This window comes from Xenopus tropicalis, chromosome 9 (genome assembly GCF_000004195.4).
Source record: "Xenopus tropicalis strain Nigerian chromosome 9, UCB_Xtro_10.0, whole genome shotgun sequence".
NCBI classification, from domain to species: Eukaryota; Metazoa; Chordata; class Amphibia; order Anura; family Pipidae; genus Xenopus; species Xenopus tropicalis.
The window spans coordinates 34,658,122-34,685,865 of NC_030685.2; the positions used below are offsets into that span (position 1 = coordinate 34,658,122).

Sequence of the window (27,744 nt, forward strand, 5' to 3'; positions counted from 1 at the left end):
ATTTATTTATGTAATGGCATTAGTTCCTGCTATTACTTAGTCATTTTCTGTGCATTGCTGAAACTCAATATGTTAATATTATTCCAGGTCATAAAAGTATCATGCTTCTAACCTGTGGTTGTGATCTGAAGCTGCTTAAAGCTCCCACTCATTACTAGCTGATATATGTTGTAAGGGGGCTAGGAGCCACATGGCATTTATTCAAGTGCTGTCACTGGTGCAGACTCTGGAAATGGAAGCTTTGCTGAGCTATCTTAGGAACCGCTACCTGTGACAGCGATTTTGCATTTAATGGTCTGTGCCGCATGACAGATCATCTCTATTAATGTTCTATATTAAGGCCGATCATCAGACAATGCTTTACTTATACCACTGTTTTGTTCTATGTATAATAAATCTGTCTAAGGCTGCTAATACATACCAATTTAAGTCAACAGATGTAAAGCACAAGGTTCAGAGTTTAATGAAGTATCTTATACCAATTAAGAATGAATGGAAATCGGTTATTTATGTTGAAAATAATTTATTTTGTGTTAGATAACCTTCCATGTGATCCATACTGGTTTGAATCCTGCGAGTTATTTTATTTAAAATACAGTTGTCCCAAGATTTGAATATCAAAATGCCTCCAGTCTATCCCCCAACATGTACAGTTATAGCCAACCACATCCCTAATTCGAAACTAGTGGTGTGCAGTAAGGTTGCCGCCTCTCCTGCCTGGGAACGTGACAGGGCGTGACATCATGGGGGCAAGCTGTGCCACAGGGGTGGGGCCATGACGCGGCGCTCAGCAATTGGCCAATCACCGTATGAATCTTAGAAAATCCTGCCCGGTTTTCCAAATTAGGAAAACTGGGGAGGTAGTTTTGACCCAGACAGCCCTAACGAAAACCGGACTGTCTGGGTCATAACCAACCCTAGTGTGTGCGTTGACCCACAACCCCTGGGACCCATGGGTTTATCCTTTGGTCATGCAGGTCAGAGTTGAAATTTGGGTGCCCATTGCAGGTTCGGGTTTGGTGCGGGTGAGACTAGGGAACTCCACTCTTCCTCTCCTCCCAAAGCTTTCCCGCCTTGGAACCTAAGGCATGCACAGAAGTAGCGCACAAAGTGCAAAGTTGGGAATGGCTCCTACAATGGGGCAACATTTTGCAGGTTAGGGTCGGGTATACCCTTGGGAGGTATGTCTTTTAAGCATTTGCACCAGCAATAAAGGCTAAACTCTTTGCAGTGATGTGGTGCTTCAAATTCTTCCTCCTTCTCTATCAGTGACATAATATTACTTATATTTATAATTCTAAAAATTGGGAGATCTGTTATAATCAGATGTGTTAAAGGGAAAAAAGTTGTAAAAAAGACAGGCGCAAGTGCAGGTTTGCACCAGGTGGTGATATTTTTCATTTTTGATTCGTTAAAGATAAACCTGGTATAGAAAATAATAATTGCTGGAAAAAAATGCAAGTGAAAAATGCAAGTTTTACTTCATTTTCTTTTACTCGATTCCCTAGGATAAAAGTGAGCCAAACAGCCCTTAGAGAAAAGATTTATCAAAAGTTCTATGGGGGGCATTTTCTAACATTTATATTTCATTTTTTTCCTGATTTTTTTTTTTTTTTGCTCTAAAACATATATTTTTTCCCCATTTATTATCCATCAAAATGCAACAAAGTAAGAATGCCTTGAGAGAAAACCGCATATGCCATCCCGCCAGCGATTTACATTCAAGCCGGCAGGATGGCATATCGGGGAAATTAGTTGCCCATGACAAGGGAGATTTGTCGCGGCGATCTCTTTGTCTGTCACGGCCCTAAAAGCAGCCCTGAATAGGGACAATATGTTCAGATATCCCTATCTACATTTGAACAAAACTGTTCACCCTCTAAGCTTTTGCCTTTGGGTTTGAAAGTTCCCAATTTTAACTTAGTAAAAATGTACTCAAGGATGAGACAATGTTTTCCCAGCCTTGCAATATTGTGCCTTTGGTGATTTATCGGCTGTTATGTGCATGATTTGCTGATGAACTAATCAGTAATCATTACACTGCAATGTAGCCAAAGATAAGATACCATTGCTTTGCATTTTATGAAACCCATCTTGACTAAAACACTATGTAGGCATAAAGCAATGTACAAGGTTGTATGAATAATTTATGCAACTGCTGGCTGTATCTTAGTGGTGGACACTGGATTATTAACAAAACATAGAAAAGGTTGCTGTGTATTGCAAATCTCTCGGGTTGGCATGATGGATGCATAGGAAGAGAGTGCTACAAATACTTGCTGAACTAAGTTATCTCCTTTTGTGCCAGAGGCATCTGCTATGCATTGCAGAGTAAGCCCACGGGTAGTAAAGAGTTTAAATACAGCTTAATTTGATTGGCTTCTTTAGACGGAAATGCAGAAATAATACAGCTGAGATTTTGCTGGATCTAACAAGGCCATGAGTGGCAGTACTTGCACTTAACCTTTAATTAGATGTGAATTGTACATGTGTAGTTAATTTGCAGATTTGACATGTTTTTAGGAAGAAAATGCAGTTCTATTGGTCAACAAATGATTTATTGAAATGTTGGGGGGGGTTAACACATAACGAAAATAGTATGTTAACTTACTTACCATGCATTATACACATTCTGAACTATTATAATACACGCTCAAATGTATGTGTTTTGGTACAGGTATGGGACCTGTTGGGACCTAGGGTTTTCCGGATAAGGGATCTTTCCGTAATTTGGATCTCTATAACTGCTAAAAATTTAAATATTGAATAAATCCAATAGGCTTGTTTTGCCTCCAATAAGGATTAATTATATCTTAGTTGGGAACAAGTACAAGGTACTGCTTTATTATTACAGAGAAAAAGGAAATAATTTAAAAAGATCAGAGTTATTTGTTTATAATGGAGACTATGGGATATGGCCTTTGTGTAATTTGGAACTTTCTGGATAACAGGTTTCTGGATAAGGGATCCCATACCTGTATATGTATATATGGTATAAATGATAATTATAAACAAAAGGGGAAAGGGAGTAATGTAATAAATGGTTTTCTTTGTTACTTGTCTAGTAACTCAAAGCAACCAGTCAGCAGCTGGAATTTACTGGTCAGCTGTTTAAAAACATAAATCTGATGCTCTGGGCTACTAGATGTGGGCCAACGTTACTCTTTCTCTTGCATTACCCCATTGAGGGGCAGATTTGTAAACAATTGAATTAAAAAAACGCAAATTTTCGAGATTTATTAAGCACAGAAAACTTGTATATAAAATTTGACATCTAAAAGCTGGCGATTTCACTTAGACGTTCACAGGAGTTTTATTAGAGAAATTAAAACTATTCTTCAATTTGAGGTTTGAAGATCAATTTGAAATTTTGCAGACCTGATGAGTAGCATTCAAGTAGTAAATTTACTTTTTTTTTTACACAATTGAGTTCAACATTCAAGCTTTATATGAATAAGCACAACTTCAAGTTGAGGGGTAATAACCTCTCAATGAGCCCAAAAGAAGAAAACAGAACATCACATGGTGTTCAGCTTTGTATATTGAAAATTATATGAATTCTGGAAGCAGAATCCTTAGATTTCTGCATCATTGTCGGCTCCATCAGTAAACATTCTTAATCGTTAAATAAAAAGAAACAATAACATTTTTAGAATACAAGTAATTATGTTTAAGTAAAGGTTCTACAACCCATGCCTAATAAAGGAGATTGTGCATGTTGTGTATGGTGAAGAGCAATATAAGTAGACATTATATTCTAGTCTTTTAATTACAGTACCCCATCAGGTTGCATCTATAAGTATTATCTAAATGTATATTCTATCAATTGCCATTAAAGTAAAAGGTCGCTTTTGATGTATAGGAAGAAAAACATGATCAGCAGTAATGGACAGTGTCTCCCCAGTGAAGGAAGCACTGCCAAGTATCTCAGCTTGACCTGATCATGTTGCATAAATCTATGTAGTCATTCCACATTGGCCACACTTTTGTCATACTACATTAAGATCCGCTAATTGGCTGAGTTTTCAAAGTTTTCCATCACATGTATTTGCTGGTTATGTTTTTGTAGGTAAGAATTTACCACCAATTTAGAACTGTGGCATGCTAGAGAAAGGTATCATTGTTATAGTCTCTTTGCCAGTGTCAACTGCAGCTCTACTGATAAGATATAAACCTGTGTTTATTTTATGTACTTATTATTTATAGATGTTTCTGCCCCAATCTGTTTGAATTAAATATTTCCTGCTGGACAGAAGCATTGTCTATTTTATTCTGGAGTAGATTAATGGCACATGGAGAGCAAGTTTGTCATGTGAATGAGTGTTTCCTGCACTGATAAAGTTGTAATCTCTTGTAAGAGTTTTTATTTGATTTGGGATATATTCTTTGTCCTTTTTCTGAGTTTCCCTTTTTCTTGTTTTGAAAATCCATTCTCTCTGTATATGTAGCAAAGACTCTGGTGGTTTTGCAGAATGTTGTTGAGTTGTTAAAGCAGGTGTAGACAGAGCAGAGATAGAGTTGGCGGAAATCAGTTAATTAGTTATAGACAAGACGAAAGATTCTGTGGAGAAAATACTATGTCAAGTCTTTGCAGACCTGTGTGATAGAGGAGGGTAAATTGGCCCATGGTCTTTGAACTGAAACAATTTGTTTAGAAATCTTTAAAAAGCATCTGTTAATTATAAGGTCCAGATTAGACAGCTAGCAGGGAAGGTACTGACTAATTGTTTACCATTCGTTCTCACCTGAACAGAAAGAAGGATAACAGAGTCTTGGCAAAACCGCAGTCAAGCAGTTTGCAGATGCTGTGAATTCTCTTTATTTTGTAAAAGAGTAGATTCGTGCCAACTTTCATTAGGCCCCTGCGGTGTTACAGAAATACCAAATTATGTGTTCAGTTGATAGACTGAAATAAATAACAGGGCATAGGTCTTCCAAAAATCCTTACATTCTTTCCGAGTCTAGCATGCCTGCTGTGTTCTTGGAAAGAGTCCATCTTGGCATTCGCCAAAACATGGAAAATATTTAAAAAAAAGGATTCCAAGGTTATAGTCCTAAACTATTATACATTTCATGCCATTTCAGATTGAGGGACCCATTATTATCTTTCTGCTAGGGTTTATCTATTAAAAAAAAGTTCTGCATATAGAAGATTTAGTAGTAGAGGGAATTCAGTTCTGGAAGAAAATCTGCTAATGTCAGTCTCTTCAAAGATGGTTAATTACTACCATTCTTGTTTGATGGCACATGGGCATATCTTGTTGCTAAAAGCCCTATAACACAGTTTTTCTTTGCAATTTCTTTTCATATTCCCTCTCATTCCACATCAGTATGCTATGTAGAAATTATTTCAACTGTACTTTTTGCCTTAGTCATACTACATTTTTTAAAATTAAAGAATATGGAGACCCATTTATTTGCATGACATTTTCATTTGGAAATATTGATTTTTAGTAGTATTTTGACATTGTGAAGAATGAAGGAATAATGCTAAGAGCTTTGCCTCAGCCTGGTATTATTGACAATCAAATGATGAAATTTAAAATCGCATGTTTGCTTGAAAATGTATTTCACTGATGGTTACCCTGTGGCACTTCAGCTGTTGCTATAACTTAGCTCATACTGATATGTAGGATTGCTATTTCTTTATAAAAGACACTTGAATTACAAGTAAAGTAGTAAGTCAGTGTACACATTTTTTGATTCTTAAACAAGCAATTAATTGGTACCAGTGCACTGGTGATCTGCAAGTAGGTTTTTCCATGTGCCTGTGTTGGTTTCCTCCGGGTACTCTGATTTCCTTCCACACATACAGGCAGGTTAATTGGCCCTTGGTAAAATTCCCCTATAGTGTATGCGTGCATGGCACTGATGTGAATGATGAATAATATCTTTAAATCATTGGATAATATATAAGTGATAAATAAATAAAGCATAACAATTAATTTAATAGGGAACATAGAAATATAATTATCTGCTATAAAATGTTTTGACCATGTCCATTTTGTGGCCATACCCCCACATTCCATGCATATTTTACAAAAACACACCCTTTATTATATTTGGAATGGCAGCATTAGACATGTGAAGTGCACAAGTAGACATCACCCATCATTTCATGACATATTAATGTCCTAAGCATGTTATAACACACCTGCATTTCATTTCAGTAAGATCACTGAAGAAATGGACAATGAGCACTCCATCACAGATAGGCCAGTAATATCACTGCATTAATCCACAGTGAAGCAAATGGCCATTTTATTTTTATAGTAATCTATTTGTTAAGTATATATATTATAGAGATAAGACATTTATAAAAGCTGTGGGCTAAGAAATACACCTTTGGGAAAATATGTGGAGTACAACAGGTAGCATTCTAAAGGAATAGGTTCTCTAATACAAGTGACTGTTGTACTAATATGTATCAGATAAATGGAAAAGCATATTATTGTAAAATGTTTACATTGGTAGAAAGCTATTGTGTATGCTGCTTATCAGTGGAAATATAAATCACCTGGTTAATGACATGATAGATAAACTATGAATTACCAATATATTTTTTTGGTGTGTAAGCAAGAAAGAGAGAAGGAAAAGAGGAATGGGTAATTACTAACATATCAATACAGCTTAACAAAAAGTATTTTTTAAACTGATGGAACACCTCTATAAAACAAATACTGGTATATCCTTATGGTTCAATGACCAGTGTATTATGAAATGACAAAATTGGTATAACGAGATAAAGTCAGTATTGTCTGCCTTCTTTTTCATATCTATTCTCTGCTTTGTGCACCCCTGCACTCTTATTAGGAGATTAAAAAAAAAGGAATATTTTTACTGTGCTTCAACAAGGGTCTTATTTTTATAATACAGACGTTTCAGTAGGTATGTAAGACTAGTGACAACACTAAGCACTGATGGCTTTACTAAGCACCACTTATAGGCATTGCCATTTTAATAAATGGGCAGAAGGGGCATTTGCCCATGGCACACTTGGATAGGGGTCCCACTAGTATAAATTTCATCTGGGATAACTTTTGGCAGAAGCATCCCACAAAGATGGCAGACTCCTCATTTTAACCAACTGGAAGGGCTCTAAGGTATGGTTATTTTAGTTTATTTGACTTTTTTCTCCAAAATTGAGGGATATTCGCTTCAAACATAATATTTGTACTTGGATAGAGAACTGGCTGAAGGATAGATTAAAAAGAGTGGTGGTAAATGGAACATTTTCTAATTGGACCTGTGTGGTTAGTGCAGTTCCACAGAGGTCTGTCCTTGGTCCTTTGCTTTTTATCTTGATACCTGGAGATGGCCACTGAAAGAGCTGTTTCTATTTTTGCTATTGATACTTAATTGTGCAAAACTATAAATTCCATGTAGAATGCAGCCACTTTGCAGAGTGATTTGACAATTGGAAAACTGGGCAGCAAACTGGAAAATGAGGTTCAGTGTTAAAAAGTGCAAAGTTATGTACTTTGGTAGAAATAATATAAACGCAAGTTATACACTAAATGGTAGTGTGTTGGGGGTATCCTTAATTGAGAAGGATCTGGGGGTTTTTGTAGATAGCAAGTTGTCTAATTCCAGGCAGTGTCATTCTGTGGCTACTAAGACAAATAATGTGCTTTATATTGTATAAAAAAAAGGGCATTTACTCAAGGGAGGAAAACATAATTTTGCCTATTTATACTATAAAGTTTATAGGTCTTAGGTAAGGCCTTGAGTATGCAATGCAGTTTTGGGCTCCAGTCCTTAAGAAAGATATTAATGAGCTGGAAAGAGACGTGCAACTAAACTGGTAAAGGGGTCGAGGTTGTTTTCTCTGGAAAAGAGGTGCTTGCGAGGGGACATGATTACTCTGTACAAGTACATTAGAGGGGATTATAGGCAGATAGGGGATGTTCTTTTTTCCCATAAAAACAATCAACGCACCAGAGGCCACACCTTTAGATTAGAGGAACGGAGCTTCCATTTGAAGCAGCGTAGGTGGTTTTTCACGGTGAGGGCAGTGAGGTTGGGGAATGCCCTTCCTAGTGATGTTGTGATGGCAATGTTAATTGCTTATTTTAGCCAAAATATTTATGCTTAAATTTTTATGTTTCAGGTCTATATAAGGATTAAGGATGATGAATGGAATGTTTACCGGAGATACACTGAATTTCGAAGTTTACACCACAAATTACAGACCAAGTATCCGCACATCAGGACGTTTCATTTTCCACCAAAAAAAGCTATTGGGAACAAGGTACATACGCTCAAAGCTTTCATGACTGAAAACTGATTTAAATGACCATTGAACTCTTTCTTTGTTATCGGTTGACTCTTTGATTTATATCATAATTTTCAATCTAAACAAAATGGCAGCCATGTATCCTGCGACTCGTTGTAACTGTAGATTCTGCATCTCCAGCTGTTTTTATGCAGGTGCCTTGAAGTCTGTGTTGTGTAGAGTTAAAACTCAATATTAAATACTAATATTAAAATAGTAAATACTAAAAACTAATACTAAAGTAATATATATAGACAATGGACAAAATACAGTATTTGGCACAAATATCTACTGTGCCTGCTAATTCCAACAAATCTATATTTTGATATCTTAAGACTGTAGCTGTAGATTCATACGCTGAATTTCTATATGTTACCCATGATACTCTCTAAAATGTGACCTTCCCTTTCCTCCTGAATCAATTCTTTTTCCCCTGTCACCAGTGTTCTTCTTGTTCTGTGCTTTAAATGCATTTTTTTATCCTGCAGTCAGACCACTAGAACATACAGTGAATGCAATATAATATAAAATTCTAACATTTCATACTCCAGTGGCATAGTTTACCCCACTGCTAACATTGATCCTATCACTGAGGTACTATGGGATTTCTTTCACTTAAGGCCATTCAGCTCAGAGTCCTATTAAACCAAAAGAAGGGACTTCTTGCTACTGGAAATTCCTAATTTATTACTCTGCATTAATCTTTGTGAATCACTCTGTTTGCTTTGTTTCCCTAATGTATAACTCTGAAAAATATATCAGTGGCTTAAAAATGAAGAATGACAATAAGGCATTGAGATGAATAAATTCCTTGATCTAGTGCCCAATTGGCCATGTACCTTTACAATTAACATTTAATTTTAGTCGATCAGCGAGCAGTTGAGTGCACCTTTAAGGGGCTGAGAGGGATTACAGCTGTGTGACTGTCACTAATTTGTAAGGAATCATAGTTATTGGTGAGCATGTATTTTGTTGTAATTGTCACTTTGACCTTTCCATTTGGCTCCTTAGCAGTAATTGCACATTTAACACATCCCATCGTTCTTTTTATATTCCCTTTGGCTTAGTAAGATATAATTACTACTTTTTAAGTGCTCTTTGGCTGCTGCCCACAGCATGGTGTTAGACATCATCCACTTGACATCATCATCACTAAGAGGGAAAGAAACGACTGCAAATAAGATTCTCTTAAGCTAGCAAATATTCTGATCTCTGCTCTTAAAAAGTAGTACTTGTGACAAGGGATTTCTTGTACCCTTTAGATTTCAAGCTCTAAGGTGCACCTTCTTTACCTCTGTGACCACTATGTTGTTTGTTTTGCGCCCTTATTGAGGGGTAAAGTACATGCCCGATATTGTACACTGCTACAATGATGTTGTTGCTTAATCTTTTGTTTTTTGGCATACATAGATACATGGACAGACATAATAAATGTGTGCTTCATTTTACTATGTATTTCTTGAGACAAACGCCAAAGACTGCAGAATTTAAAATATCTCCATCATAAAAGCAAATTACAGATATTTGTGTGACACCAGTCTGAATGCAAAGAGGCATTTCTATTTTCTGTTTTTTTCAGCAAACAAGCAGAAGCTCTGAAATTAACATTAGAAATGCGGATACAGGAACATTAGCACAAAAAAACTCTTAAAATAACACTGGAAATTAACATAAGAAATTGGCATACAGGAAAATTAGCACAAAAAAGCTCTTAAAGTAACACTGGAAATAGGGATACAGGAAAACAATAAACTTATTGGACCTTTTCTGCTAAATGAGTCAAAGGAACCTTGGATTACAAAACAATCTTCTTAATAGGGGTAATGTGAGAATAAAAGGCTTTTTTCCCCTCATGTCTCCTTACATGGAGACATGCCCTGCCCCATAGGTAGGAAAAACATTGCCCCAAAAGTTTCCCTATAAGAACACCCCTCTCCCCAACTATGCTAGCATTTTTCCTACCTACAGGTGAGGATGCATCGCAGATTGTTAAGTGTTCTATAGTCAGCATTGTTAAACAAAGCTTGGTAGATTGTGCCGCTGTTGATATTTATACTACCCCCAGGGTAAGAAACCCTTAACAGCATTGGTTTGCTGCTGCTCAGGGTGCCACTTAATTGTAGATTGTGCCCCAGTGGACAGCTGTAATGCCACCATGAAAAGAAGCTGTATGCAGAAGAATCACTTACAGTACTTACAGAGAGCTGGAAGAATTCTTTGAAACAATGCAGGGCAAGAGAACTGTCAGAGAGCTTAGTGTGTTGTGTAGAAGCTGCCGGTCACTTCCATGGTGCGCACTTTAATTGACATCATGAGCTGTCTAGCAACAATGTCTGATCATGTGACGGGGCTTCCATGTTTTCGGCTTATTAAGCAGAAGGAATGGAGTCTTGTGGCCATTCCTGGGTGCATGCCACTTCTGGCAGATGTTATGTTTGGCGGCAGACTTTCCAACAGAAGCAGCTCTAGCCTCTGTTGATGTGCTCGCAAAAGCTACAGCCTTCACTACCTTAGCAAGGAGAGCAATTTGGATCAAACCATGGGCCTTCAAGTCGCCTCCTTAACTTGCCTTTTGAGGGAGAAAGATTATTTGGCTCTGATCTGTAACTACTTCAAGATTCAAGTATAACAGGGGAGCCAGAGAGAGATTTTTCTTTTCCGGGAGGTCAAAACCTGCCATAGGTAGAGGTCATTCAGGCTTCAGTAACAAATCTTTCTCTGCGCGACAGACTGCCAGTCGGAGGGGTGATTAATATCAGACAGATGGGTGCTTAAGAGAAGACTACACAATAGAGCTACAATCCTTCCATCCATGCAGATTTATAACTACACTTCTGCCAACAGATACATTTTTTAAAAAAAAGCTATGGTCGCAGCCATTCAAGAGTTCAAAATTCAAAATATTCCAGTTCCAGTCTCTTAAAAACAGGAGAAGAATTTATGAGTGTACTCTCTAGTATTTTTAATTCCCAAGCCCAACAGTAAATTCAAGACCATAATCGACCTCAGATACTTAAATAATTTCACACTCAAAAAAAAATTCAGGAATCGATCAGGTCTACAATGTTATGTTAATGGTAACATAAGACCTTCAGAATGCTTATTCGCATGTCCCAATAAGAAAATCCTATAAAAAATTTCTGAGAGTGGTAATAAAAGATCACACATCTGTCGAGCAGGATATCCAATGCACCAAGAATATTTTCCAGGATGGAAATGATGGTAGCGACCTTTTTTAAGAGCTCAAGGCATTTCCATAATTCCCTATTTAGATGACTAATAAAGGCCAGCTCTTTCGAAACTTTGGAGAACCATCTTTGTGCTTCAGACCCTGCAGTCCCTAGGTTGGAAATTAAATTGGGAAAAGTCCTCCCTTCAATCATCTTATGCCAAAATTTTTGGAGCTGCAGGCACTGCTGAACAAAACTTGGAACTATAAGGCATCATGCTTAAATATGTATATTCAGATACTAGCACACATAAAAGTTGGCCTCTCCTGGTGGCTGAAAGTGGAAAATCTAAAAAGAGGGGCCACAATTTTTCCATATCAACCCTTACTAATCTCCACCGATGCCAGTCTCCATGGTTGGGGGGCTGTACTTGCCAGGGGAGTTGGAACAGCAATATAAGTAAACTCCTGGGAAATGGAGGCCATCTGGGAAGCCCTGAAAAAATGCAACAATAAAGTGCTGGGTCAGAATGTACATATCCAAACAGATAACACAACTGTAGCTTATTATTTAAACCATCAGGGAGGCACCAGAAGCCCAGATCTAATCAGAAGAACAGCAAAAATCATGAATTTTGTTTGGTTTTCTAAAACAATTCTAAATTATATTCCTGACTAAATGCACGTTCCTGGACTCCCAGGGGGTGCCATGAGTTAAGAACTGCAAAGTCACATTTGGAAATTTGTAGAGGGTGTGTTTAGAGATCTATATTAGTAGTAGACGCAGCACTACATTCATTATTGTTATTTTTACTACTGTAAAGGGAGGCAATAGCTTCAAGATTTTAAGTGGGATAATGTAGTATTGACACTGGTTTTTGGCTGAAGGACCAGGGTCAGCAGCTGAAATCTGCCTGTGTATGGCGACCTTTAGACCAAGACTCTGTTGGGCTTGAAAGGAACTCCAACATGTTATATATGCAATGTAAAAAATTTACTTCCAAGTTCCAGAACAGTAACATTGCTCCAGATTCCAGTTTATTACATAAAAACTCATAGATGAAATTCAGTTCAAGGAGAAAAACATTTTTTCCTAGTTCTTTTTCAGTTTTTCCCTATAAATTTAAATAGAGTTTTCGAACTGTGGGATAAATTCTTCTGAATTCAACTGAATCTGAATTTGAATCTCCATGAGTTTTCACATGACAAACCTTTTTCTCACTAAATTGAATATGGTCTATTATCTGTTTATTAGTAGGAAGAGCAGGATCTAAAGGAAGACACCACTTTTGGTTGAACCCATGGTCTGGGTCATTATGGGACAAATTGTGTTTGGTCCATGGCTCCAAGAAAGCCTCACTCTGCTGCGTAACGGCTTTCAATTTAACACAGTAGAATGACCTGTTATATAACTATCCTGGTTAGAAACTATATGTTGCTCCACACACAATGGGGACACCATCCAAGCCTGTTGTTTCACCATACAGAAATAAAATTATGGCTACCTTGATCTCTGCTTTTAAAACATCAGCATCATTAATGTGTCTTGCAAATGCAACACAAGTTTACTATATCTCTTATTTAGACAGTAGAGATGAGGTACCTCTCCTTTCAGCTAACTTAAACCAAAGCCATACAATTTTGATAGGGTAGCAGCACCCATAATGTTCAAATAATCATGTTAAAGGGAGGGCTGGAAAGGAAAATAAAAAACAGGCTTACATTGTCAGTTCTTTATGCTTCTTAGGACTTTTTAGTTGGTTGTATGTGCTGTCAAAATAATCATTTTGGAACAAAGAATGTTTTAAGTGTATTATTATTGAATTTCAGTTAACAATATTATATTGCATAATCGAGGAAGAGGTATTATTAGGGGTCTGCCATAGGTTTAGTTATTTCTACTGGCTAAAGGCAAAGTAGATCTTTTTATTCCCCTCAGGTCAAATGTTGCCAGTCCTCCCCTCAGGCAGTGAATTTATAACCATGACCTATAAAGGCCAGAGAAAAAGGAAGATGTTGTACCATTAACTTTATTCCAATATGATATTTCCCAGCCTAATCTTTATAATAACAGACAGTTTAAGTGAATCCCTGCAAATCCTGGCTAGCTTATTCCCTCTACCTTCCACACCTTCTAGCACATCTTATTGAATGTGCAAAAGATCTTTGGTTCACATCTAATGTACAGTATCTATAATGTTCCCATATAAGATATTCCAGAGCATTCAAGCTTTGTATTTAAATCTATTCAACTAGCATCTTGTTTAGCTTTTGGGTAAAACATAAACTTTAGATGTTAGTCTTTATTTAGTATAGGATAAACCTTCATTGTGATTTTGAAAGCATCCCTCATCATCCAAGCTAACACCAGTTTTGTCAGTAAACAGTATGAATAGTGATTTCCCAGGCCTGTTAACTCACATATAAAAAATACTGAGGTGAAAAAGACATGATATTATGATATATAAACTGCACTGCATACTCAAGGTGAGGCCTTGTCAGGGATTTCTAAAGTGGTTAAATTATGCTTCCATTTCTCGAGTTAATGCCCTTTTTATGTAAGACAATACTTTATTTTCTTTAGTAGCCACTGACTGACACTGCCTAGAGTTACACAGTTTGTTATCCACAGACATCCACAAATCCTTCGTAATTAAGGATTAATTTACATATAAATGTAAAATGGCGTTTTTGCAAATGCTTAGCGCTGCTTGCAATGTAATACTGTTCACTAAACATTTACAACATTGCGAATGTTTAATACCTGCTTGAAAATTGTGTAAATCTTAATGCAAAAATAGGTTAAAAAGGTTTTATTGCATATACTGCACACTCGTGAAAACAAAAACAAAAAATCACAATCGCAAACCTATTGTCGCAATACATAAAACTTGACCCATGTTTTCTTCATTCCTATGGGATTTTTAGGGCTGTAGCAGACAGGGAGGTTAGTCGGCCGTGACAAATCTCCCTTGTCGCGGGCGACTAATCTCCCCGATATGCCATCCCACCGGCTTGAATGTAAATCGCTGGTGGGATGGCATATGCGGCGCCGCGAATTTCCCGAAATCGTGGAAGTTGCCTTGATGGCGCGGCATATACCATCCCACCGGCGATTTACATTCAAGCCGGTGGGATGGCATTTCGGGGAGATTAGTCGCCCGCGACAAGGGAGATTTGTCACAGGTGACTAATCTCCCCGTCTGCCACGGCCCTAAGAGACATATTTATCAAATGGTGAGTGCTAACTTTCACTCATTGCTAAATAGCCTTCTTAAAATCCCATAGAGATGAATAGAACATGGATGAGTTTTTATGTATTAAGTTCTATACTCACATTTTGATAAATCTTCCCCTTTATGTCATATGGGTCAGTTTATATTTTATTACTTCATACCATTTTAATTGTTAGGCTTAGTAGTCATGCTACAATAATTAGACTCCAAGATCATCTTGCTCCATTAAGAACTGGGTGAATAACCTGTGACTATTCATCAGTTGTTCTGCACAAGGGTCTCGGTACATGTTCCTGATTACGTAGCAGAATTGTTTGCAATAAATATTTTCCCCTGTCAGTATTTCCTGCTTTTAGACATTAAAAATTTGAAATGGAAAAATGCATTTGTTTACTGACCTGCTGTATCCTAGTCTGACCTGCCGCTTCAGGGCCAAATGCTTGAAGCATTCAAAATATTCCTTTTTAGGCTGAATTAAACCAGCAGACAGTTTTTTGTTTTGCTGTCTTAGAATTTCTGGTGGCTTTTTGGTTTTAGTTGTGCACTTTTGCATTGCTCCATTGAAAAGTGGCCACATAGCTTTTATCTGGTTTATAGAAGAAGATAAAGATAATTTCATTATATTCATTTTTACTGCAATCCTTACAAACATGTCTCACCCTAGGATTCAAAGTGCCAAGCACATCAATCTGTGGAAGCAGGATTCTCCTTAAACTTTCTTGACAAAAAAGACTACTCTCAGATGTCAGATAGAGTAGGTTGAATATTTTATACGAACAAAAGCTATAATATTTATAGACAAAATCATAGAAAAATGCTTAATAATAGAAAAAGCAACAGAGGAATATAATTTGGATTAATTAATTAACTTTATGTAGGGACCCATAGGGTTAAGTTCCCTATGGTGTTATCCCCTACCTTTATGTTATATGTGTTGTAATAGGGCAGAGCCCTCTACACTCAGATTACAGTATTAGGCTACCCCCTATAGGTTTAGCCCAGGTTGACCACTCCCCTTGTGCAGACTATATAGTGTCTTGCACAAGGAAGTGTCTTCCTCTTTGGCTGATGTTGTCCTGAGGCTTCATGTCACTGAGCCTGAGGCAATTAGGCCCCAGTAAAGAGAACTGCTGATTTGTAAGTCGGGGACAGGGCCCCGTGAATGAGATAAAGCCAGCACAGTCAGTCATATGTAATAGCACCCTCTAGGAGTGGTGAGCATAGATAGCTTATTTAGTAAGGGCAGCACTAGCCCCATCAAAGGAGACTGTAAGGGTTTAGTCTAACCCAGGCTTTGTATGCCTTGCTGTAGGGACCACAGTTAAGACGCAGGATTCAGGCAGTACCTTACCCTGAACCATAGTTGGCTGGAGGGGATCCGTTCCAGTAAAGGGCATCCATTCCTGGTATACAGCTAATACTCTGCATATCCTCCAAGTGGGCTATACTGTTACCTTGAGTGTCACTTCTGCTGTGTTCTCTGTGACCAAGTTCTATACTGCTGTGACTGTGAGTATATACCCTGATGCACTATTCTATATGTGCCTTGTCCAAATAAAGTATCATTCAGTTAACTGCAAGAGCTCCTGGCGTCCTATCACTTATTATATTGCACAACACCAGTGTGAGTTGTAGTTCAACTATATCATCTAGCCCTGACATAGCTCCCATATAGCGGAGGCCCATTCCTGGGAAAGGGGGTTGCATGTAACACATGCTCTAAGTCCAAACTAGCCTGGTATAATACCCCTATTAAGCCAAACAAGTGTTACATTTATGTTTGTGCATTTGATATTAATGATTTGTGCTCTAATGGATGCAATTCTGCTTGGGAAATATAGCCTCATCAGCCCCGTTAAATGAAAAAAGCAAAGTCCGTTTGTATTAGAAAATATTGCATAAAAGCAATTCATCTGTTGGGTAATTAAGTATCTGGTTGGTTTGCTAATATCTATAAACACCAATACCAGATTCAATGCAAGCCCTTTGCCTTCTACCAGTGCCAAAACAATAACAACCCCTATTTTTGTGAAGGGGGGCATTCAGAAATGATTTTAATGGAAATATAAAGCACCTACATTTAAACATTAGGCACACTTAAGCATGTTAAGCACACTTTTAATACACACTCCCCTGGAAAACTAAGCTAATCTTAATATATCAACTTACAAGCAAATGATCAACATAATAATAGTATTATTCCATTCTTTTCCTTCCTGTACATTGAACTCTATATTATTGTTAGGCTTATTATTGAAGAGGAGCTGTAGCCCATTCTGCCTTATTGTCATCCCTATCCTGCCTGTTATGCCTCGTTCCAGTCTGTGAGAATGCATATATATATTTTGGGCTAATAACTGATCTGATCCACTTAGCATGGGGTAATGGTTCTGCTGTGATTGTGTAGGCCATGGCTTCATGCACTGACACTGTTTTCAAAACTTTGGAGAGGGAGGAATAAAATGAAATAATGCAACCCATTCTGTGTGATTATGCTGCATTTAGTACCGGTATATCCAGTGTAATGGCTATTACTTTCTCTGTAGTGTAAACACTTGGAAAACACCCGCTGACGGAAAATAGGCTGTCATTGCAGTGCCTTTTATATTTCATCTAATTAATTGGGAAATAGTCACTTGACATACTCTGAGCTTGTTCACACTTTCAGGACGCTGCGTGTGTAGTTGCTGAAAGGACAGCAAATCATTTCTGCTTAATAAATCCATCAAACGCGGAGTACAAACACCGAAGATTTTCTGCATCACTGCTTTATTTTCTTGTACTCCTGATATGTATCTGTCCTTGGTGTGTTAGATGTCTTTTTTTTTTTAACCCGCATTATTCTGTATTTAGAGTCTTGATTTCAAATTCTGGAATTCTATATTGCCAAAGATTATGTGTTTGTATGCACAGTATAATATATGTATGTGTGAATTTAAACATTAAACTTTACACATTTAAAAGGAAAGCTCACCATTAAATGTATTAACTAAGTCTGACCAGTTCTCAGCAATATTTCTGTTGGTCTTAATATTTTATTTATGGATTTATTCCCTTCCCATTCTATTTCTTTCCAGCATGAAACTAGAAATACCCCTCATAGTCTGCTACTCTTAGCAAGTGTAAAAGCAGCACATATATCCCCACTGGCAAAAGTAGGCTTTACTGATGGCCACTATACTCAAGGAGAAACAAAAGACAGCTCTAAGCATTTTGTGTACATCTCATCTCATCTCTGTCTCTCTGTCAACTCTGCATATCTGTGTTTCTATATGCACCTACTACAGTATATCTTGTTGAAAGTTTTTGTTATGCTTTATATTCTAATTTTTAAAACAATGTCCTTTTTCTCTGTGATAAAACAGTACCTTGTACTTGATGGTAACTAGGCTATATGAATCCATATTCAACATTTCTAGTGGGTCTGTTTGATTTTTAAATAATGTTTAGCAGACTTAAGGTATGGTAATCCAAGTTATGGAAAGCCCCCTTATCCAGGAAACAGTAGGTCCCAAGCATTCCGAATAACAGATTCTATACCCGTATATGTATTTGTTGTGCCTCTTAGTGCTCATTACTTGCATTTCCCTATTAGAAAATGTCCCCTATGGTGATTAAATATTCAGATTTGGTATGTCAGACTTCATAAAAACATTCAGCCAGTTTGTATGGGTTTAATTGCAACACTTGTGTGAGCTTTCTCTAAGTTTAAGAACAATAGTTGAACAATGGGATTCACTAATGAAACCCTAGGATTGTCTGTGCCATCATTCTACAGGATATTTCTTAATAAAACCACACAAAGGATGGATAATTACAGATTCCTATGGCAGAGCAATGTGAATCTGATTCTTGAGCTTTTGCAGAATTAACCATTGTTGGAGCTGATGCTTTTGTTCTGCTACTGTCTTATTATGTTTTTTAAATAATTCATAATTGGGATTAAAGTAGATTTGTCAAGTACAGGCACAGGTGTGTAGCTGGCAAGTAGCTATGTGTTTGGTTACAAAGTGTACACATTACTTGCTGGATGAAAACTTGAAGCCATATTTAATGGCAGTAAATGATGATACACAGTGAATTGAGCAGCTGATTAGCATAAGAAGCCAGTCCATAGAAATAGCCAGTGGTCAGGACAGGCGGCAAGCTGAACAAGTCCATAAAATCAAGCAAGAGGTCTAGGTGGGTGGCAAGCAATACAAGTCTGTGCAAGACCAGGAGATCAAATATGAAGGATAAGGTAGCGGGAGTTTGGGAATTAAGGAACAAGGAATAGGGCTTAGGACAACGTTTACCTGGAGAGAAGCAGAAACTTGGGAACATGGGTGAAGCAGGGACAAGGTTTACCAAAAACTCAGACACAAGGGCGCTACAACACAGAGAATGGCTTGATGCAAAGCAGAACTGAAGGGAGGGACTGGCTTAAATAGGCCATTTATAACTCGTGTTTGCACTTGGCCTTAACAAGATGGGAGGTGGAGACCATGAGAAGAGCAGAGGAAAGTTATGCCTATGTCTTTTGCCAGCAAAGGTTTGATTCAAAAGGTCTCTCACATCTGACAAGATTCTCATGTGTTCCATTTCATCCCAACAAAATTCCAGAACCAATGCTGGAGTTGGCTTAAATGTAGGGCAGAGATGCATTTGGTCTGGGCCCCAAAAATCAGTGGTGTCACTGGGCTGTATAAGGAACAGATAAGATTGAATTAAATTCCATCCCCCCTCCCTTTAGATGGGTGCAAACCATTCTGCAGTTCCTGTGCCCACATTTATTCTTAATTTGGGCCTAACTAATGAAGTATGCTTTTTTGTAAGCAGAAAAATAGCATTTATAATACAATATATAATGAAATAACACTTGAAATATTGGTGGGACATGAATCCCCTTGAAACCTATGCAATTAAAGCACTCCTGGTGGAATATAGGCTCTTTACAGAAAAATTCATTCTGCTAATGTTCATCTGAGAGGTTCTTTGACCAAAATTTGCAGGCTCTGTAACACAAAGCTAATGTTTTATGTATCACCTCCTCCCTCTGCTTGTGTTAAATATTTTATTAGAGAGCATACACAGAACGAAATCTCTTGAAAATGTTAGAAAAAAAACACTGAATGTCTTCAGGGGAAAAATATCAACTTTTCTAAGCAGAAATGAGTAATAACGTGATTATATTGACTCGAAGTTTTTGTAACTTTCTATAAAACAAAGACTAATGCTTATTCTGTTGCAATTAATTATCCCATTCTTATGTGTTGCATCCAGTTGAGGAGACAGTGTCATGGTGATTCGGAAGTTTAAGTGTCTGCCATGCATATATTTATCTGCTACATAAATGTTATAAAACCCTAAGTGCTCATCAGTCTGATGGTTACACTTCAGGAACCTTCCTACCCCATGGATACCATTTGCTTATCCTTTAAAGCATCTGTTGTTATTGAGCCAATTTAACGGCTTTTACTTATTGCTTCATAGGATTTATAGTACAGTAAGGCATAACAAAATTGGAACTAGATGATTTAAATTAATAGAGTCATTGTTCTAGAAGTCTGTTATTAGTGGTGGAACATTTATTGCTTTGATATCATCTTAAAACACCTACTGTAGAAAAGAGGAGGCTAAGAGGGGATACAACTCTGTAGGATTAATAGTTATATTCTGAACATTGACCCAGTCTGCTAGTGGGCTCAGCCCAGTGTTAATCATTGTGGAGGAAAGAACTACACAGCTTCATTGCATATAGATTGCACTGAGGCTTGTGTGCTGACATTTTATTTTTTTTGTAACTTCTTTTTATTAAACATAATCAGTATTGGCAGTTTACATAGTTTCAGTCAAAAAACATGTAATATTGATGTCTTTGATTTATATATTATTGATAAAGAGGGGTATATAGGGATAGGTTAGAGGTATAGGTATGGTTTGCCTTTATTGATAGGTAGGTTTTAGTTGGGTTGGAAAGGGAAGAGAGGGATTAGTAATTGAAGGAGTAAATTGGGGTAAAGAGAAAACACCAGGTAAGTCCATTGTCTGTAGGCCATATTGCCTTGTTTTAAGATGAGATCTTGAGTTTTTTCCTTTTTTGGTTGGTTATTGTTGTTGGCCATCTTGCGAGGTGGGTACTGTAGTTTCACGGTATATGTTCCATTGTGCGCATATTTTATCGTATTGCTTCTTTTTGTTATTGTCATTCCAGACTGCCATTTGTTCCATTGTGGCTCTTACATCCATGTTTTGTAATATTTGTTTGATTTTTGTGCTGACATTTTATAATAAACAAGTCCCAGATAATATTCAGAGAATATATATATATATATATATATATATATATTCAAACACATGTTTTATTTACTGCTTGCAGGCCCTAGACTCCCTGCATTACCCCCTTATATTTCATTGCTCTGTACAATTCCAATGAAATAAAAAACTAAATCTTCTAATAAATCTAGTTACCAGAGACTTGCCTTTATCTGGGCAATGTATTCATGTAAGGAGAGAGAGAAATCTTTATTTTCTTTCTTTATGCTGCTTGATTACAACTGATAGCATCTAGAAAAGTAGAAGCTTCAGGACTGTAAATTTAAAAAAAGATGCTTAAAAAAGAGAAATAATATGGTATAATTAAAATGACTGCAACACTGATTTATTTTGATGTTAATTAAAACATTTATATTTATTGTTACATTCCTTCTTACATTTCTTTCTCTTAATGACCACAGAAACCAGTTCTCCTTGTGCTTCCTGTGCTTCCTTTTGTTATTTTTGTTTTATTTCTGCATTTTCTACTTTCCACCAACATCTTTCCATCCTCATCAAGTTCCGGATTTGCGACACTTGCCTTGTTCTCTTCACATGCCACCCCTTATTTGCATTATCAGCGTGCCTGTATTGCAGAAGGCTTGAAAAAGTGAGTCCTTATCTTGTAAGCTTGTCTCTGGAAACTGACACCCCCAACAGAACAGGTTTCTCTGATACATTTCTGTTCTGCACAAGTAATATACTCTATAAAGGACTTCAAACTGTAAACAAGCTCCTTTCTCCAAGAGAGGAAGATATGAAGCAAACCATACTGTGCAGTTTCAAATGACAGATACCCAATATGATGTGGGGGTTGTATAGGTGTCCAATAGTTCAAAGCCAGTGTAGTCTTTTTGAAATGTTGGTGTAAATATGTTTCTCAATAGAGGCTTCATTAATGTAAATTCAACATCTCAAAGGCTCAACTGCATGTTGTCTCCCACAGTAAACTTTGCTGTGTATGTATGTATGTATTCTGTTTCATATGTGATGTATGTGCTGACAAAAGTTTTACCAGAAAGAGTCCATTCTGTTTCTTTGCAAATTATGTGCTATTGGTTTTATTTATTCTGTCCGTGGAAAGGGTACTTATTAGTAGTTTGTGAATTGCTATAATAAATTAATCGTAAGATACACAAGATTACTGAAGTATTCAATTATCCTTTTATATGTTGAACTGTCGTAGCTCTGAAGCAGTGCTGATTGTGTTGCCATGATTTTGGCCTCCAGAACACAAGAAACATTACTTATTTTCCTGGGGAAAAGGTCATTGTTGTGTAAACCAAGATACACAGTTTATAGCAGCTTTGCTTGTCTTGAGTCTTAAATAATGCTGATAAATTAAGTTAAGAAATCACAAACACATGTATATATAACAACATATATAACAACATAATGCTTAAATAGCATATGTGGATTGCACAAACAATATATATATATATGACTGCACCACCTGGTCGGCCGATAGTTTCGGCACGGGATAGTTTTTTACATCCCTTGGGAATATTTTTAGACCATATCTTGCAACTGGTGGTGCAGTCTACGTTTTCATACTTAAGAGACACACCACATTTTTTGGAGTGTATACAAAAAGTGGTTTTCCCAAAGAACACAGAGGTGGTTTTAGCAACGATTGATGTGGTAAGTCTTTATACAAGTATTCCACACATTGAGGGGTTGGCAGCAGTGCAGTTGTCATTGGAGGAATATAATGACTATGAGGGACCACCTGTAGAATTCATTTTGAACTATTTTCGTTTTGAGACACAGTTTTATCAGCAATTAACTGGCACCGCGATGGGTGCCTCGATGGCACCTGCTTATGCGAATTTATTCATGCACCAGTTTGAGAATAAATACATCTTGCCTAAGTATGGCCATAAAATGCTACTATACAAAAGATTTATCGATGACATCTGCATTTTTTGGGTTGGAGATGAGGTTGAATTTTTAACTATGGTACAAGAATTGAATTTGTGCTCGGATGAGATCAAATTCACTGCCTCCTGTGGCAGGGAGGTACAATTCTTGGATTTGCAATTGACTACTAATGACAACAGGATTGATTTTGCACTTTATAGAAAAATAACAGACCGTAATTCATTATTGCATGCAACTAGTGCACATGCACCAGCCCTTAAGCGCTCTTTACCGGTGTCCCAATTTTGTAGGGTCTTACGCAATAATTCAGATGCAGGAAAATGCGAGCAACAACTATTGGAAATGAAAACCAGATTTTTACAAAGAGGTTACGATGAGTCTGTATTGAGATTGGCTCTAGCTAAAGCTAAGGAGGTGGTAAATGGTAAACGTAAGAGAGACAACAATCAGAGTGTAAATCTTGTTTTTTCCACTAGTTACAATGAAGTGACTCATAATTTGGGGAAAGTAATAAGAGCCAATTGGGCCATTATTAGGGCAGATGATACATTGGGTAGGTTGTGTCCAAATCCACCTACTATTGGTTACCGTAGGGGTAAGAATCTGAGGGATTTGTTAGTGGTGAGTGATCCAGTAAAGTGTTACCTCCCTAAAAAAGGTTCCCCTTCTTGGTTACCCAATGGCAAACAAGGGTGCTTTAGGTGTCCCTCATGCATGTCCTGCCATTTTATGACCCCTGGGGGTAGTTTTTCCCATCCCCATACGGGACAACGATATAAGATACGTCACCACATTACATGTACGACAACCCATGTAATATACTTGGTTACATGCCCATGTGGGTTATCCTACGTGGGTAAAACAGATCTCATGTTGCGCCTTCGTATGGATGCCCACAGGTCAGCCATTAATATAGCATATCGGGACAATAAATCGATAAAACCGGTGGCTAAACATTTCCTGGAGTTTGGACATAGATTACCTACATTTAGATATATTGCAATTGACCATGTTCCGATGCCAAAGCGAGGGGGCGACAGGTCTAGACTGCTCCTCCAACGGGAAACCTTTTGGATTAAAAAATTGGATACTTTGGCACCAAGAGGTCTAAATGAATATTGTTCCTTCAATTGTTTCTTACCAACGAGGTAAAATGATATTATATGTCAGTAATGGTGTTTATTATGTGCATTGATAGTTTTCCCTTGAAAACCCTGAATCTCTGTATGGATCATGCAGGGTAGGGGTTAATGAGTAGGGTTGTGGCTATGCTGTGAGGAGAGGGGTTACTTTGGTATTGCATAAAGCTTCATTATGTGTTTGTTCTTTCATGGTTTAACATCTTGATAAAGGTCCTAGACCTGGACCGAAACGTTGATGTTTTTAATGCAACAATAAATGAATTATAAAGGATGAGGAGTGCGCATTGTCAATTGGAATGTATATATATATATATATATATATATATATATATACATGCAATTATAATACACTAATATTTATTTGAACCACAAGACCCTTGGTGCTGGGTACAGGTTGTGTTTGATTCAGTATATGATTTATATATATATAAACACACACACACATATATATTCATATGGGATCTTTTATTAAAAAAAACATTATTCCGAAATCTCGGAAGTACGGGAAGGCCATCTGCCACAGGGCATATTTTTTCCTTTTTCTAAGTTATAATAAAACAGAACCTTGTACTTGATGGTCACTAAGCTGCTTGAATCTACAGGTATATGGTGGCAAAACAGTCCTACCTGTTGTTTAAGGGATTTTTGAACTTAAGGTTTGAAGATCCATGCAAATTTCTGCGCAGTTTATTAAAAAGGGTACATTTTACTGTGTCAGCCTCATTGCCATGAGCAATGTATAGTAATACAGGAAATAATATTAATGTTCCCTATAAGCTAATCATTTTGTGGTAAAACATAATATTTTGTATTTATTCTGAACTGAGCACACAGTTGTTAAAGATATTCACTGAATTTTAGAAGGTGCACGCACAATTATTTTTTGGGGCACAGAAATCTGCCCCATGTGCCATTAGCCTAAATTAGCCTAAGCTAGTACAGTAAAGGATATATAGATATAAACCCACAGAATGCACTTATAAATAATGGTACAGGTATAGGATCCCCTATCTGGAAACCCATTATCCAGAAAGTTCAGAATTAGGGAAAGGCCATCTCCCATAGACTCCATTATAAGCAAATAATTCCAATTTTTAAAAATGATTTCCTTTTCTCTGTAATTATAAAAAAGAACTAAAGAATTGTACATTTTCATATAATATAATTATATTGTGTTTATGACACAATATATGACTTACTTGTTTCCATCACTTGTTGCAGCCAGTTCCCTAAAATTTGGCTCCTATTTAAATTCTAAATAATGGAAAGGCATACCCTATGAATCAACTGAGAAAGCAAATGTAATACATGGGGCCACTGAGTGTCTATCATTCCAGAAGTTAGACGTTAGCATTCTTTCATATTCACTCACTGGCACCACACTGTGTATTTCCTCATTTAGCAGTACCATATCATGTATGTAGCATTGTCCTTATGCCTTGAACAATGGGACTTGAAAAATGTCTTTTATAAATTTCATTTTTGCAAAATAACAAAGCCATGCTCTCCAGGCACAGCGGAGAATAACGCAAATCAGTGTTTAAATGTGCAGTAAAACCTCCTCGGTTTAAATGATTCAGACTCTCTTTATTTGTATAGAGAAGCCTTCCCATAGGGTAAGTAAGTATTACATTAAAGTATGTTTAAGTAATGAGATGGGCTCTGTTTAATGTTATTCAGAATGTCTGGATTTAACAACTACACTTTTTCTGGACATTAGGGAAATTATGTAATAGCGACGTAGGAAACAGTTCTGAGATTCAGAACAGTTTAGGACACATTAATGCATAATTTAGATGAATGCGTTCTCTACCGAACAGCATATTATCTGTGCTTATTGGCACCACTGATACGATTTGGAAAGTTTTATTGTTGCTGTGAGTCACCAATCACATAAAGTATGCTGGCAATTTGGAACATTGTGTGACTTTAGTCTTAGCTTGGGTGCTATAGCCTTTGCTCATAGAAAAGATGTCCATGTACCGGCTACTTATTGCTTTAAAATCTCCACTTCAGAAGCAATTAAAGATCTCTCTGCACACTAACAGCAGTGATAAGTGCATATCTATGTCTGCAAGTGCCACAAGCATAGTGTACTTTCGAGTTCAATTGCCATGTTTTTTCCCCACAATAAAGTATTAGGGCTCTGGCACATGGGGAGATTAGTCGCCTGCGACAAATCTCCCTTGTCACGGGCGACTAATCTCCCCGAACTACCATCCCACTGACGAACATGTAAGTCGCCGTTGGGATGGTACACGCTGTGCAGGCGATTTCGGCAAATTGCCGAAGTTGCCTCGCGAGGCTTTTTCGGCGATCTCCCGAAATCGCGCCGCCACGTGTGCCATCCCACCGGCGACTTACATTTTCGCCGGTGGGATGGCAGGTGATGGCAACTCAGGGAGATTAGTCGCGGGCAACTAATCTCCCCGTGTGCCAGAGCCCTTATTCCCCAGAATGCACTAAAATGACAGTAACTATGTGCATTCTATCACAAATAGCATGTAACTGTAGAAGTCTTGCTGCCACCATTTCTGGTGTTTAGCGTAGGATGGAGTGCTTCCACCAGTATAAGATTCCTGCAAGGGTTGGTGCCTCCTGCTGTTAGGGTTGCTACCTTTTCCGTAAAAAAAAATACCGGCTTTCCTATATTTTTAACGTTTCTTAGAGACCATTTTTACCGGTCAGGTGGCAAGCCTACCTTGTGGGAGGGCTCCAAGCTGCCAGGGGCCAAATATCAATAGCTTGAAAAACAAAAACACCAATGGCACATCTGAATGCAGTGAAGCAGTGATAAGTGATTTATTAGCTCACCAAGTAGTGAAAACATTTCTGGCCTATACAGGGCCCTCTGTCAAACCTAAATGGTGTAACGGTCAAAGTGAATTTAAATGGTGAAAAGGAGGGTAAGACCGGCTCCAATGCCCACCCCATCCAGCAGAGTCCATATTTAAATAAAGTCTTTAAAATTGCTGTTGTAGATCCAATGTAGAAACGTACAAAGTCCAAGTCCAAATTGTTAATACAAATGTCTATCAAAACACAACACTTGTGATAGATATGTGATATAGTATCAGCATACTGTAAAGAATGTTATCTAGGTATGTATACATGTATACAAAAGTGAGATTGGAAACAGAAAAATACCTCTTAGAGCGGAAATGATCTATCTAAGCCTGAGACATCCTTTGGTATCAGTGTGACATACAGCACTCAGCACTGTACCTGAGATACTCAGGGTGTCAGAGAGTGCAAGGAGCGTATTTTGGCACAAGTACTGTTAATGAAAAGGGTGTTACATGCAACTGACTGTGGGGAAATTGCAGTCAATGTTACAAATCGCATATTGCAAATTACCCTATTGTTCTTACTGCTCTCCCATATATACAGAAGGAACTTCTAGATTAGGTCCACAAATGTTGTGCCTGTTATATATATTAACCTGTTTAGTTTATTTGTTTTGCCTTTGAATAATTGAATAATTCACTTTATGCCTTGTTGTTATACTGACCAAGTGATACTATATCCTGTATCGACCAATATGACTATTAATTTTATCATTGTTAATGATGGGTAATATTTTATGGAATACTATTACTTAATCAATAAAATGCTCATATATTTATCAAGGAAACTATGACTTTAAATATGTCCTTGGGACTTAATGCATTGATTTTTATATTAAAGGTCTTGTTACTATAAACTGTTGATTTGAAAATTGTTTCTTAGAACAATCATGTACATTTT

The 27,744-nt window shown here is 37.3% G+C and overlaps 1 protein-coding gene across 1 annotated transcript in view; it reads left to right on the top strand.

Annotated features, from left to right (window-relative positions):
* snx29 (sorting nexin 29) overlaps positions 1-27,744 on the top strand; it is a 270,710-nt gene that overhangs the window by 184,231 nt on the left and 58,735 nt on the right. The window contains exon 19 of the mRNA XM_002937686.5: positions 8,111-8,251. Within this exon, the coding sequence (XP_002937732.4) occupies positions 8,111-8,251 (141 nt within the window). The remainder of the gene's footprint in view (positions 1-8,110; positions 8,252-27,744) is intronic.